Source organism: Protobothrops mucrosquamatus, unplaced genomic scaffold, assembly GCF_001527695.2.
Source record: "Protobothrops mucrosquamatus isolate PMUCROS unplaced genomic scaffold, P.Mucros_1.0 scaffold84, whole genome shotgun sequence".
NCBI lineage: Eukaryota > Metazoa > Chordata > Lepidosauria > Squamata > Viperidae > Protobothrops > Protobothrops mucrosquamatus.
In genome coordinates this window covers 414,583-431,108 of record NW_015386461.1, presented here as the reverse complement: position 1 = coordinate 431,108, position 16,526 = coordinate 414,583, and the positions used below count along the sequence as shown (strand labels likewise).

The following is a 16,526-nucleotide window of genomic DNA, read 5'->3' as shown; positions in this document are numbered from 1 at the left end:
CAAGACAAAAGAAGCTCTTAAGAGTCATTAGCCCCATCACCTGGGAAGCAGGATATGATAATGGGATTAAACCACAGATATCAAGGCCTAGAAAAACACTCAGAAACAGCCTCAAAGTTCATGCCACAGGAACAGGAAACTTCCAGGCAAGGCTAGAGGGTATAAAAAGGCCTTCTACCCATGTGCTCACTCTCTCTTTCCTCTCCTCTGCTGCTTCTTGCAAGACCATCTGTCTTCTGCAATAAACTGTAACCTTCTTCCCAAAGCAGTTGCCATGTTTGCTTATTTATTCCCGGCTTGGATGAACCAGGATGAAGACTTACTTCTAACAATTTGGCACCCCAGGATGGGACTTCTAACACCTAAGAGCCTACAGATGTGTCTGATCATGTTTGCCCAAAGCAGTAATATCACGTGGTAATACCAAGAGTAACAGCTGAAAACACATACTAAAAGTATGCAGTACTGTAGGCAAAAAGAGATTATTATTTATTTATTCATTCACCAAAACTATTTTTAATCTGGTTTTCTTCTTAGAATATCAGGGTAGCGCTCAAGTAGAATAACAAATCAAAAGTACTACAGTTACAACATAATGAAATCCCAAAATATTACAACAACAAATCCAAAGCATGAAAACATCAAGTTAAATAGATCAGTGGAATATTTTAACTGGCTGGCAAGTAAGAATATGTTAGCTTAATGACAATATAATAGCAGTGTTAGTCAAGCATTAGTGGAGAGAGCATTTTAGCTATAGGAGTTGATATGGAGAAGGTCTCTATGTAGTTTTCAAACAATGAGCTTCTCCTGTCAAAGGAACTTGGGAAAAGTGTTTTTGGAAGCTCTTAAGATGCTGTGTAGTATACATACCGGTACTTCTTTGACAATATGGATCTCAAATTGTTTAGAACTTCAAAGGTAAGAACCAACTCTCTGAACTTGAAAACAAATATAACTAGTGTAATTCATTAAGAACCTGTATAACCTACTCCCATTTAGCTGTTTCTGTTACAATTCTGACAAACCTATCTGTAACTATTTGATTTTTTTTTATCATCTTCAACATTACCCCAACATTAACCTAAAATCACAAGGGTGCACACTATAGACAAGCTATTTCTATCCAGGAACAGTTGAAGCTATCAAATCAATTAAAAGTTATTAAAGTCTTGCTTAAATGTACTGTTCCTCATCCAGCCCATTACTGATTCCAGGGTAAGAGATTAATTAGCATTTGATACTTTACTAGAAATTGTAGATAACATGTATATGCATGGATGAGTACAGAAGATCAAATTCCATGGGACCTTGGAGCAAAAAAATATGCATTTCAGTAGACACCCAATTTTGCAAAACCTGCCCTGGATTACGGAAACAGAACTACCTTAATACTCTGTTCCTTACTCTTATACCATAGTTATACCAAAATACTATAAATAATATAAAAACTGAGAGATCAGAGAGAATGAGTTTATAATCCTCCAGTTCTTTTCTGATAGAAGTTGCTCATTGAAATGACTAAGGTTGTTCTAGCATCAACCCTAGCACTGGGTATATTAAAATGTACATATTACCATATCCAGGTTTAGATAAGAGAATTCTCTGCCATGCCATTGTAGCAACTAATGATGGACACTGTTCCAAAGTGATACTACTCTTATCCTAATTAGATCTATGGTATGGGCACCCAAAACGTTAAGAATTCAAGCTGTTTCAGATTCAAAATGCTCTGTTTAAATGTGAAGCGGGTTTGGAAATGTTTCAAGGTGCCAATGTTCCAAAATACTTTCAGGATGAGGGAACAATCCATTTCATACTCCGAATGGGACATTTTAAATCTGAAATGGTTCAAATTTAAAATGATTTCCGTATGCCTAATGCATAGATAGAACAATAATAGATTGGGTGGAAAAGCTGAGTTGTTGAAAGAAAAGGCAAACGACAAATCGTCTGTTAAAATAAGAAGTGCATCAATATTACAGCATTCAAAAAGCAAACGGGTGGCTGTACAAAAAAGATAATTCAACTATAATAAAACAACAAAAAATGTTTTGTATGAAGGTGAAAGGATCATTCCTTCTATTAACTTCTCCAAAACAATATAGACAAGCTAGCTAGTGTTAAAAAAAGGTCACAGGGGCTGTTTATAAACTGACTAACCCGCATACTTATAAACAGACTAACTAGCTTTGTGACTCAGTGAGAAGGAAAAAAAATATGATCCACACTTTCATAATCAGTGCTAAACCCACAACTGATGCTAATGTTGGCGAAGTATTTAGGGACATGCAGCTGCTAAGCCTAAAGTAGTTAGGTTTTTGTTTTTTTTTAACTAAAAGGGATATGCGTCATAGAACTCTGTTTACTATTAACTTTTTTTAGGATGCCTATCTTTTTTGTTAGGTTAGAACATGTGGTTTTTCACATGACATATCAGCAAGCCACACATGTGCAAAAAACAAAGGAACTGCGACATAACTGTCATTGTTATGTGGGTGTAGAAATTTTGAAACACAGCAGATTGTATTCTTTAAAATAAATAAAACTTCATCTTCTTTGCATCAATGGAAGGCTATCCAATCAAGTTAAGCAAAATAGCCAGAAAGGGACCGGTACAATCTTGCTATTTTGTTGTAGTTTTAAACTAAGCTCTTAACTACAATTATGCTGAAATTTCTAAAGATTAGCCAGTCTTGCTGTCAGTTGTTTGGCAGAATTTACTCATGATGGGCACAGCTAATTATAAAATATTCATTTACTGCAAGGGTGGGCATCTTATCTCTATCTAGTTGGAAGCTGCACCTTATTTTTTTTTATTTTTGGCCTCTGAAGTATGAAGAGGTAAGGGGAGAGGTCTCAGATGTTCAGGCTCTTGTTTCAGAGATGGATGGTTTGCTCAAAATACATACAGCTTAACCAGTTACTTTTGGGCTTAACCAGGTCTATGTTTTAGAGAGAAAAAAATGTCACCAAAGATTATCATGTGTGGGGAAGTGGGGTCTAGAGAGCTAGGAGTTCTCCCTCTTTATTTATTTGAAGCAAAATGATTAATTTAATACTCTCTAGCACACAACTCCCAAATAATCTCTTTTACACCTTTGTCTTTTCTTTCTGAACAGGTGAGCGTTCTGCCAAAGGAAGTACTGAACATTTTTATTTTTTAAGAATATAGGCTCAAGCCTATGTAGGACACGGAAGTCTTTTTATAAATGAAAATATTTGGTAAAGTTGGTGTTTTCCACTGTAGCAGCTTTCCCCTTTTCATCCAATTTCAAACAATCTTAAAACAAAATAAAATAAAATACAATAAAATTGGAGAGCTTGCCAAGAACAAGGAAGGAGACTGAAGGTACATGGATGGCCGCAGGCACCACATTATTTACCAACAGAGGAAACCATATGAGAGATCTGCTGCAAGCTGTAAAAAAACCCTAGGTGGTATTGAATTAATTTATTTGCTAGTATAAAGGCTTCTGTCAGGAAAAGGAAGAAAGGCATTGATTTTGACACCGAAGCCCTATTCTGTTGCAAATTTAGAAGTGGGAGAAGGGATAGGAAGAGAATTAGAAAAGTCTCACAACCTATAACACAGGGTTTCAAGATGTTACCTTTCATTTCACTGGATCTGTGCATGTGACATCTAACTCTGAATGAATGTGAGCAATCAGAGTGGCATTACACTATTACATGGTAAATATAAATAGTCGATAGAGTATTATCAATGTTAGACAGTAAATGTTAAGATGAATTGCTTGGGTTATTTTATTGCTTTGAAATAAATTGGTATTAAGGTGCTTATTATAATGTATTGAAAAGTATTATTTCTGTATTACTATTGCACCGTTCAGATGCTGTGAACACAGTTATTGAAAAGAAATGACATAGATAATGGTAATATAAAAGAGTTGATTGTCTGTGGTTCAATAGTTTCTCTGAAACAGCCTCATTATAGTTGTTCTAAATATAGAAACAGGTATGACTAGTAGAACGTATTGTTTCTCCATTTTGCTCAATAGCAAAGAACTAAATATGTTGCTTGGATTTTGAGGTCATCTTAATAGCATGAATATATTGAGTAACTTGATGACAAATAAATTATGATTAATTTACGATTGGTATACCAAGATACTTTGAGATTCAATTGCACCTTAGTTTTATAATAAAAATAATCCCTCCCAAACATATCACTTATTCCTTTCCAAGACCTAAAATTAAATATTTCTCAAGCATTTAAGGCAGTGAGTTTTATAAAGTGGGGAAAATCTTACCCAACACATAGAGACATAAGCAAAGAATATGAGGTTTCTACTCTGAAACACAGCAACCCTAAGAGCAGATGGACTACTCCACAATTATTTATAGTCTGCCTCTCTCTAGACAGCAGAATAATAAAAAAAAATTCCTGGAATAATCTTCCCTATTATAATTAGAGCATTGACAGCATGTCAGACTGCAGCACTGTAGCTCTCATATATCAGTGGCAGTGATAGTTCTTGTAATGTTTGATGATCTGAATAGTTCACAGGATACGTTTTATGCAAGTCCAATACAGATTAACTAGAAGTCTTTCCATGTATCGTGGCACAATATAGGAAGGAGGAAAGAACGCTTGAATTCTCTGGACATAGTAAGCCACATTTAAGCCATGGTTTGTTGGAACACTTTAACAGTATATTTGTATCAAATTATATTTAAAAAGCTGGAATCTATTATCCAAAAAGCAACATTAATATTTCTAACTTGGCTAGACTAGAGGACTATATGCAAATTCCCACTCTAACACTCCGCTTTCATCTCCAAACTTGTATTACTCTCTTGTGCAATTAACTAATGCTTAATTGGAAAAGTGTTACATTAATGGAATGCAGTGTGAAAGAGAGAAAACTTTTATTGGTGGTTCTTCCATTTTTTTGCAACATATAGTAAGAGACTGAGTCGAAGAGTGTGCTAAAGAACATGTGAAATACATTCCTGAAGCTTAAGTTTCAAAAACAAGCCTTAGATAATTGTGAAATTCCTTGCCTCACTGCCTCTCATAAAACGTGAATATTGCTTTTGGAAAGCTAGAGGCGATATTTTATCTTTCAAGTATATCTCTGGTGTTCACATATGCATAATTCTATGTTGGTACAATACTTTGCTTAAATTTAAGGAAAACGTTGCAGTCTACTTGTACAATTTGAAAGCTGGCATATTCACAAGGGCCCAATTAGTAAAATGGTAATTTCTTTTGGGCAGCAAATGAAGTGTTTCCATACAGAAAAAATCAATGTAAAACCTTTAGCTCATGGAAATACTTCCCCCATCTCCAGCTTCCAATATACGAGAGCAATTTGGAAATAAACCTCCGTTGGTTATCAATGATAGACACTCGCAGATACAGAACTTTTATTATGCACATTAGAAAAATACAACATTACATTACTTTTTGACATAATTGCCATTCAAATTGAGACACTTGTCATAATGTCTTACAAGATTTGACATGCCTTAGTAGTAGTCGTTTGCCACCAAATCTGGGCTATGGGGGGGTGGGTGATCAAAAACATTCCAACGGAACTGCTTCAAAAGTTCTTGGGTGTGTCTAGCAGTGTTCGGGCGTGCATTATCATGAACCAACACCACACGAGAAGTCAGCATGTCCTGATGCTTGTTATGGGTGGCTTGTCTGAGTTTTTGTAATGTTTCACAGTTGATTTCTGAACTGATGGTCGAACCATGCTCCTTTGGCATCTTCACATTTGGCGGGATTTTCTATGGCACCACTTCCGGTGTGGTGTTGGTTTCACAATAATGCTTGCCCGCACACCACTAGACGCACCCAAGAATTTTTGAAGCAATTCCATTGGGATGTTTTTGATCACCCCCAATAGCCCAGATTTGGCACCCAGCGACTACTACTAAGAAATTTCAAACCTTGTAAGACATTATGACAAGTGCCTCAATTTGAGTGGCGATTATGTCATAAAGTAATGTAATGATGTAGTTTTCTAATGTGCATAATAAAAGTTCTGTATCTGTGAGTGTCTGTTATTGATAACCAAATGGAGGTTTATTTCCGAATTGCCCTCGTATGTATATGGTCTGGTACTTCTCTTTATTCTCATCTCCCCATCCCCACCCCACCATTATTGTCTTTGCAATGAGCTATTTTGTTTGGTGGCCCTTCTCCCAATATCTGAGCCATAGGCACAGTTCGTGTCACCGTTTCCAGTGCTATAAATCTAACTGCAAAACTGTAGGCAGTTCACAAAGATGTCTGTTGTAATTGCTGCTACTCTGAATAGGTCTACCGATGCCTTCACTTAAGTACTTGGCTTTTACTAGTACTTTTAGAATGAGAATATCTGTCAATATCACTGAAACTCTGATGATGATAATGGAGAAGAGACCTGAAGCTATGATTCCTAGTGTGGACACTAGCCTTGGAAAGTGGCTAAGGATATGTTTACATAATATCTTTCTCTAGCCTGGGATTCAGTGGTTCCTACCTCACCAACTTCAGTCTGTTGAGACATGTCTTTTGTTTAATCCATATGCCACCCATATGAAAAATTAATTTAAGCAATCAATATGAAAACAGATGAAGTAATAAAACTGAAGAGTTTTCAGTATGTAGAGAGAGTTTTTCGCAAAAGGAGGCCTTCCCCCTCAATGCTGAGTTATTAATTCAAAACATAACTGAAAAACAGAGAAAGGCAGTTGTTCTAAAACTGAATTCACATTGCTGAAACCAGCAATCCAAACTTAACTCAGGAACAAATTTTGTATCACATATCTATACCACCCTCAGAAAGATAACCATTACTAGGGACTGGGCTCTATCAGGCTAAAAGGTTAACATGCTGCAACAAGAAAATATGGCATAACAACATACAAATGACTCTAGTATCACTTTAATTTTTATTCATTTATTCTCATTTTTTCTATATGTAGGAAAGAACATTTAATCCTGTGTGAAATGGGCATTGACTTTATATTTTCAGCATATACCATAGTTGCACAGGCTAAAAATATTTAAAAGATAAATTTAATTCTCATGAGATTGTTTCCATGCAACACATACATCCCACCCCATAAGTGTGAACAAAACTATCAGTGGGGATTTTGGAAAAGAAAGAAAAGGCACAACAGTATCCACTTCAGTTGTGGTGCACATATGCCTAATATGTTAATAGTACTAAACAACTTCATTAATGCCATCTGATCTAACCCAGATAATCCAAACCAATGACTTTCAATCTTGAGTTCACAGTCAATGATGGGGTCTATGACAGACATTGGTATAGTCACCTACATGAGGGAGCAGGCAGTTAAAAAGTTTGATAAAAAAATAAAACAAAATAAAATAAAAATAATTTGAGACAATTGCCCAAATCCCACAGTATCTTAATTTCATAAGATTTTGATATTCTCATTCAAAATCTTATGAGATTATTTTGAATTTTTACTTAAACTTGAACTTCTGCAGAATTGTAAAATTCATTCGTGCCATGTTTGCAGGCACTGTGTTTCTGACCCTTGGTTTATGTAATACTTTGCAAAAACTTTCCATGATGCTTTAATAATTTACATAACAAAAAACAAAACCCCAAAAGTTCATAACTGCTGACAAGGTTTATGCAATCTGTTCTACATAGACTGGAGAATGTCAACAAAGTTACTGAATTTTCCATGAGTGCTCATTTGCCTTATAAGTGAGTCGTTCTATGGGTTAAAACAATTTTAGTCAGTTTTTTTTAAAGAAATCATTTTTGACCTGGTTAGTTTACTGGTTTAATTAAACCAGTTTAATTAAAATAACAGTTGTTAATAAAATTCAATCCAGGTTTTGTAAAATCTGAACTCTGCTAGAAAAAAATAGAGGAAATACTTGACATATAACTTGAGATCTCTGACAGTTCTTCACCTTGTCATACATTTGTGACTAGAATAATTTCTATATAACAGTTGAATTATTTTTATTCACCTTTTATTTTAAAACCTGTAAAAGATACGGAAATACATTCCCATTCACACATTAAACAATACTTGTATCTATTTGTGTAAATAAACATAAAAATAGAGTCACTTTGCAGAGTGAGATGGTTTGGTGGCATATATATTTAATAAATAAATAAAAATGTCAAGAATATGAAAAATTTGCCCTTTTTCAGACTACAATATAGTTTTAGCCCTATGAAGGTTACATGAGTACATTTTATAACGTGGCTTTCCTACTGCTGTATTACTTCTCCAGCAAAAATAACTCTGATTTGTCTCTTCCTATATGTGCATGTATGACGATCTGTATGTATTAAGATACTCTAAATTGGAATTATGAGCTGTGGTGATATGGTGGAATACATTATAGTCAAACTGCTGAGCAGGAACAAAGATGTTCTGGTTTTGATTGATCACATTTGAGATTTCTCCTGCTTTCAGCATGAAGATGCTATAGCTAAGGGGTCAGAAACTATTCTACAAATTTTATACATGTTAATGCTTTTGTTCTGAAATCTCACAATCAGAGGAATACTAATTTCTAATGCATAATTTCAAGCATTTTTAACAATTATTTTTATTTAAGGAGTTCTAGACAGAAGAAAGCAATGGCAAACTGTATGTCATACTGCAGCTAAGAAAATAACATGGACATCTTTTCATGAAGACACCTGTAAGTTGATGTGAAGATGACTTTATCATACTTTTTAACTGTATACTGCGAGCTACCAAAATTATTTTTATTCAGGAAATGTTTCCTTCTGTTGGGAAAATTTTATACCTCATGATTTTAAATGTTTTGCCCCCATTCCATTGTATTTTAACATTGTAATTTTAGAATATATTTATTTATTAATTTATATTCCACCCATCTCACTGTCCTGAGTGACTCTGGGTAACTTACAATAATGCAAAAGCACAAGTATAAATATATTAAAATTAAGACTACTGCAAATTTAATAGTAAGCTACCTCAATTAATGAGTATTATTAAGAATGTGACACAAAACCCCTCATGTAAATAAAGGAATGCCTACCTCTTTGGATGTTTGTTGACTAAGCAAAAAAAAACAAACAAAAAAAACCCTACAATAATTGTCAATGTCCTTTGAGATATATTTCATTCTTAGATGAAGAATGCAATGAGTAGGTTATAAAGAATATTAATTTTTAATTGAAAATGTAACCTAATAATTGTGAGAGATTATAGTTATTTAAATACATCAAAATATCCTATGATTGACATACAACTTAAACATAATACCATTTAATTCAATTAAAAAAGAGAGGTTTTCATATAGCTGAAGAAGTCTGGTAATGAATCACCTTTCTCTTTTGTACAATTTACATAATGCAGCTTCCTGACACCTGTTCTTCATGCACATATATTTATGAATGCTTTCAGTTATCAATACCATTTTCTTTATATATTCAACCTTGAAGTTACTCTACATAAATTTTCTATTTCACTGTCCCCATGTAGAGCATCAGAAACAGCTAAATAAAATTGGATGTCTCTATTAAGATAACTAAATGGTATATGGTATCCAGGAAAAGAATTAACAAATTATGCCAAAGTCATTAAAGGCTTGATAATTGAAAAGAATATGCTAATTAATTAAGATTAAGTTAATTACATTAATGATGGGAATATCATATAGTTTCAACTAAACTGGAAGAGATGATATAATACCTTATCTGGTTAGTTTCAACTGGTCAGCTGAGAAACTAACCATTTTGAAGGATCTAGAATAGAAATATTTTAGCAAAATTGTTTCAGGAAAGGGAGATTGGGTAAATTTTGTTCAATTTGTTCAGGTGCCACATAAAATGTAATTACCGTATTTTCCGGCGTATAAGACGACTTTCTAAACCCTGAAAATCTTCTCAAAAGTCGGGGGTCGTCTTATACGCCCAGTCGTCTTATACGCCGGAAAATACGGGTATTCTATTTTATTCCTTTACACATGTGGTTTGGCATATTACTCATCAAGTTTTCTCTCACCCCCCCTCTCTCTCTCGCTCAAACTCTATATTTTAACTGGAAAAGTTGGGGGTCGTCTTATACGCCCAGTCGTCTTATACGCCGGAAAATACGGTAGGCTAATATAACAGATAAGCTAGTAAAATCTTGTAGTATTTTTGTGTAATCCACACTTTTCATTACAGTTAGGTAAAATGTCTTTATAGCAATGTATTATGCATCTTTTGAAAGACACATTTTTACAATACTGTTCTTGCCAGTTTTTGAACAATTTGATCAGTTCCAAGTCATTGGATTCTTACCCTCAAGTCGATAACTCTATTGTCCAATCTTGTATCCTGGTTCACCGTAGCTCTTCCTTCCTGAATGGTTACAAAGAAACAAATATTGAAAACCACATGTAGGAAAAAGGGAGAAAGCAAAATATTTTATAGCGTAAGAAATGCTGACTGTATTGTATGTCCAGGAGATAAATATGACAGATATTTAGTATCCAAAGACACAGAAACAGGTAGACCTTGTTTAGCAAACATAATTGGGACCAGCAACTTGATTATTAAGCAAACAGTGAAATCACAACTGGACTTTTGATCTTAGTTCAGCTTTCCTTTGCTTTAGAGACCCTCAAAGGTTGTAAATGCGAGGATTGGTGGTAAAGTTACTTTTTCATCACCATCATACCTGTGAATTGTCACTAAATGAGGCAGTCACTAAACAAGGACTACTGTACCTAGTAAGTGTCTTAACACACTAAGAGTGCTTGACTTTACAGTATCAAGAAATGTAACCATGTGGTCTATATATTGTATATTGTATATATATTCAGAAAATATATTTCTGAATGAGGGCTTCTTGTATTTCAGTTTTGATATTTAAATCTTAAATCAGAAATGCAATGTGAAAAAAATCAAGTAACAGATGTATGTTGGTTCTATCATCCTAATCTCCAGTCTCAAGTGGAGAATAGAGAGGCTAAACTTTGAGCAGGCTATAGAATTAGAACATCCGGTTAATAATTTCCAAGAGATTTCAATCAGTCAGCCATCAAACTTATAAATCCACTAGTTTATATAGCAATTCTGATGGTGCAAACTATTAAAAACAAATTTTAAATAGAGAAAAATAAGCACCAGGAAGAAATAAAAACCAATTCCATCTCAAATAATAGCATTTTCACCAAGGGCTCACCACTGCACCTAACCCAAGGCCTAGGGAACAATCAGGTTTTAAAGGCCCTTTTAAATAGAGACCAAAATCAAACTCTGACAACAAAAACGAAAGATGGCAAACCTGTTAAATAGAAAAAATATCTCTCCACTAATTAAGATCCATTACAGACCTACAATTTCACTGCTCATACTGGCTGGGACAAATGCAAAACATCATCTGAAGGAGCATATTTTCCCCACTCTCATCTTAAAGCATGTGTTGCAAGCTTGGTATCTGCAACATCTTAGATTGTGAACCAATGTAAACACTGAATGTACAAATTACTAACTGACTACAATCTTATGAGATTTTGCAACATTGCCGGTGAAAAAAAGACTGCACCATATTTCAGCATTCTCATGACGTTTTGGCCATTTGAAATGTTTTAAAACCAAATAAACCTCACTGTGTCTAAGATCCCACAATGGCCCTTTTGACACTTGCCTCAGAATTTTTTTTTCTTAGCCTTTAAGAATATTCCAATTCTAAAACTTCTTTTTTCAACCACTGTCCTCTGGACTATATTCAGAACATTTCTTCGGGTTAGTTTTCAATTACTTTAATTTAAAAAAACAAGAGCTGTCGTTTTTTAGACTACTCCCTGAACACACATACAAGAAAATTCAAACATACATTTTCCCTTAAGATTAATTAAGTCCCCTTTGAAGTGAAATTTCTGTTCAGAAAGGCCATTCTGAACATGTCTGCATCTATAAAAATTTCCTTATTAATCTAAGTCCTGCTCAATTTATAAGGTGACAGTAATTGTGAGAACATTTCCATATCACCAGGAGATAAACATGGTGCACAAAATCTTGGCATATTAGACATTGCTTAAGGCCAGCAATGTGTTATAACTATGTGTTATCAAGCAGTAAAAAGTATTTCCCATATTTATGAACTAGGAAGCAGATAATCCTGGATGGGCCAACATTCAGGATTCAACGTAACAGTATTATTAAGGGCAGCTAAAATCGCAAGCCTTTGGCTAATCATTTATTATTTTGAATACAATGTTACTTATTAGAAAACACATTTGCACCTCTTCTCCTTCAACCTCTGGCCGAATGGCATCATCCAGCTGCAAGGGCAATCGCGGTTCAGCCAAACTGATTACATATATCTGAAAGAGACGCAAATGTATAAATAATTAACAAATGCACGGCAGGAACTACAGTGTGCTTTTGAGAGACATGGTTCTCTCAGAAATATGAAGCCAAGCCAATTACTAAAAGACTATGGAGGACTAAAAAAAAAGATGCAACATGCATTTGCAGGTAGTCCTTGACTTATGACCAGTTTGCTTAGTGACTGAAATTCCGACGAATCTACCTGGGGAGTACCTGCGTCCTGTAATTTGAAATTTTGACAGTTAGCCCCCTTCGTAGTCACATGACGGCACTTTGGGCACTCAGCATTTACAGCTGTTTGCAGTGTCCCATGATCACATGACCGTGTTTGATGATGTTTTTGTAGAAAACCGGATTTGCATATTAAACTGCTGGTTTGGTTAACAACAGAGACATTCGCTTAATGACCACAACATTTTCTTAACAACTGCTACACAAATGGCTATAAAATCAAGTTGGTCATGTGACCAACCCATTTTACGACTGTCATGAATTAGTACCATGATGACAGGCTTCATTACGTTGTAACTTGAGGTCCGCCTGTATTTGGTTAGTTTTCATATTTCTAACAGAATTATTTAATAAAAAGATAGCACTTTTAAAAATAAAATCCAAAAACTGTATAATGAAAGACATTAACCCAATTTAATCGCTTAAAAAATAACGGTCCTGAAAGCACTGAACTGTTTTGAAACTACAAAATCAGTTTCAGATGTAGCAAAAACGAATAGATAAATATTGTTGCAGCTGAGTGAAAGAGAAGCAGCTGATGTCTCAAACAGAATTATAATTTGCCTGTCCTGTTAAAATGTAAAGTATAAACATAAACTTACATACAAATAATGTAGAAATCTCCTGGGGAAAACATAGGAACAAAAGGGCAAGAAAAAATAAATAAAAGAAAAAATAAGTTCATAATCTAAATGACTAAATATTTAGGAACCTGCTTCAATAAATGATAGATAGCTCCTTTTTCTCTCTCTTGACATATTCTTAGAACTGACTTTTGTTCCAATGACAGATGACTGAATTTGTCCAGGAAAAAAGGCAAAGATAAATTGCAGTAATACAGAACTTTATTATGAGCTGGCGGAGTTGGCATGAAGCCAACTTCACCATCCTGAACACAAGTGTTTTGTGCTTGACTACCCCCACCTTGTCAGTCATTCTATGAACATGCAAGTCCCACCTAGGCAGCAAATTTGCAGGTGTGCTCATAATTCACCCCCATTATTGCAAAATTCCTAAAAGGTTCCTTATACATTTGCTTTTCACTTCACTGAGAGCCTGGACTTCTCCCATTATTTCTACTAGAGGAAAAACTATTACACTTTCTGAAATTGTTTAAAAGACAGCTGGAATTTAAGTGACTTGTATTGAGGATGCAAATGTTTATATTACATTATATATCTTCCGAAGTAGCCATATCTACAGAAAAACAGAGCCTATATATTTTGTTATTGTTAGAAACCAATTTAGAACAGGTGAAAACAAATCTTCATTGCCTTATATTTTGATTTCTATTTCTATTTCATTTGAATTTGCGGCACAAATGAGTTGTTTTTTTTTGTTATTTACAAAAGTAAACCAAAAGGACAGCAGTTAGGGAGTGGTAATAAGAAACAATGATATCACGGCACATCTTAATTTGCTTGTAAAAATATTACCCTCTGAATGTGTAGTTCAACATCTTGCTGGGTGCAGCTGCCAATTTTATTTGGCACTTTTCTTATTACACCTTCAATGTCAACAATGCTCTCTTTGTTGATGCTGTCAATAAAAGCAAAATCAGTAATTGTCTCAAAGATTCATTTCTGTTTGGAACAGTTATTTAGTTATGAAGACAGCTATAGGTAGCTCCTGACTTACAATCATTTGTTTAACAATAGTTGAAAGTTATGACAGCTTCGTAAACAGTGACTTATGATATATCCTCAAAGTTATGATTGTCTCACCACCCCTGTGGTCACGACTGCAATTCGGACACTTGGCAACCAGCTCACATTTATTATGGTTTCAGGGTCTTGCAGTCACAATTGCGACCTTTCCATAGTCTGACAAGCCAGAAGTCAACTGAGGAAGTTAGATTCACTTAATCTCTGCATGATTCACTTAACAACTGCAATAAAAATAAAAGAGGTCCAGTCGTGTGATTACTTGCTTAATGACCAACATTTCAGTCTCAGTTCTGGTCATAACTTGAGGACTATCTGCAGATAATGTTTAAAAAAATCCACAGACATTTTTAGTGTAAAATAAATTGAGGAGGAATATTTCTGCTAAATTACTTCCCACACTAAATTAGTAACAGGACTGAGTTAAAAATAATGTCTGATTCAAACATTATATCTTATTTCTGGGAAGCGTTAAACAGAAATATAATCCTCACCGACTGCAATTGGGAGCAGCAACTCCATCGCTAAATGACACAGACAAAAAAAAAAAAAATGAAACGTGACTGTGCCAGACTTATGACAGCAGTTCAGTTGTAGTCATTAAGTGAATCACTATGGTAGTTAAGCATGTCACGTGGCCACACTTGTGACTTCACTATTGATTTTGGTTATCAGAAGCCAGCTGTAAAGGCTGCAAATTGAGATCATGTGATCAGATTGCTATGACCGTCGTAAATGCATGCCGCTTGCCAAATACCTGAAATATGACATGACTATGGGGTGCTTCAATGGCTGCAAGCTTGAGGACTGATTGTAGGCAGAATTTGGACAATATTGTTTGATCATTCAAATCTCTGGGATCAAGTAAATGTCCCAGGATGTTAATAAGGCATCTCTAAAAATGTGTACAGGTAGTCCTCGACTTACAACAGTTCATTTAGTGACTGTTTGAAGTTACAACCGCACTGAAAAAAGTGATTTATGACCATTTTTCATACTTACGACCTTTGCAGCACCCCCATGGTGACGTGATCAAAATTCAGACGCTTAGCAACTGACTCACATTTATGACGGTTGCAGTGTCCTGGGGTCATGTGATCCCCTTTTGCAAAGTGGCAAGCAAAGTCAATGGGGAAGCCAGATTAATTTAACAACCATGTTACTAATTTAACAACTGCAGTGATTCACTTAACAACGGTGGCAAGAAAGGTCATAAAATGAGGCAAATTCACTTAAAAATGTCTCAGTAGCAAAAATTTGGGGCTCAATTGTGGTCGTAAGTCAAGGACTATCTGTAATCTGCTTACGCGCACATACCATTTGCACTTGTAAACTCTAACGGATGGAATAACTGCTTGTTCGTACAGCTCTTAATTAAGCTAGGATTTTCAAGCTGAAGTGATGTTGAAATGAAACCATAAACAAAATGCCCTACATTCAATTGTCAAATAGCGTTCGGTTTCAATCTTCAAATGCCAACTTCAGTTATACAAATATTAGTCATGACTTTCTATTTTAACCACAGGACTGCAGTCTGGTGAGATCTGTACAAACATCTTTCAGCAACAACTCTGGATCTCAAGTTCAAACCCACAGTCCCCACTTAGTGGTGAATCACTTTCAATCAGTTTTCTCAAATTTTCTCAATAAAACCTTCATTTCGCTAGTTAGGAAACAAATGCCTTCAAAGTTGTTTTTAATTAACTAAACATAGTGTCACTGGACCACAGCCTGATTCAATTAGAAAAAAATTCCTATTTTTTCCCCCCAATGTGTATCCATTCTGAGAATGACACCTTTTCAGCAGGTGGTCTTTATATATAATACATACACACACACACACACACACACACACATTACTTGCCTTAAGGCTAATTTTTAGCATCAAACACAATATCCTATTTTCCCCCTCTTATCACTTGCCGTTTCTTTAGCTTATTTTCTAAGTTACAGTTTGTATGCAATTAATTATGTGGGTTATTTATAATGTTGAAATCTAGCATACTAGTGAACAGGTAAGCTTGGTTTCATTTTAAGTATTATTGGCATTCAAAAACGAGCTGTTCAACTGCAGAACAAACATTACAAACTGCATTTCCCACATTTTTGTAACCCCATATAACAGTGGTGGCGAACCTATGGCACGGGTGCCAGAGGCGGCACTCAGAGCCCTCTCTGTGGGCACGTGCGCCGTCGCCCCAGTCCTAGGCCTTCAGCTGGGTTTTATAAAACCTTTTCGCTTTAGGCCTCCGTCGCCGTGTTCAAAAAAAAAAAAAAAGGTTCAGTCAATTTCAACTTCTCGCAGGGAAAAAAAGATCTTGAA

General features: G+C 35.1%; 1 protein-coding gene across 1 annotated transcript in view; it reads right to left on the bottom strand.

Annotated features, from left to right (window-relative positions):
• Positions 1–16,526, bottom strand: part of DARS (aspartyl-tRNA synthetase) — a 52,367-nt gene that overhangs the window by 9,395 nt on the left and 26,446 nt on the right. Inside the window, exons 5-7 of the mRNA XM_015812434.1 lie at positions 13,976–14,078; positions 12,221–12,301; positions 10,272–10,331 (exon numbers count right to left, since the gene is read on the bottom strand). Of these exons, the coding sequence (XP_015667920.1) occupies positions 10,272–10,331; positions 12,221–12,301; positions 13,976–14,078 (244 nt within the window). The remainder of the gene's footprint in view (positions 1–10,271; positions 10,332–12,220; positions 12,302–13,975; positions 14,079–16,526) is intronic.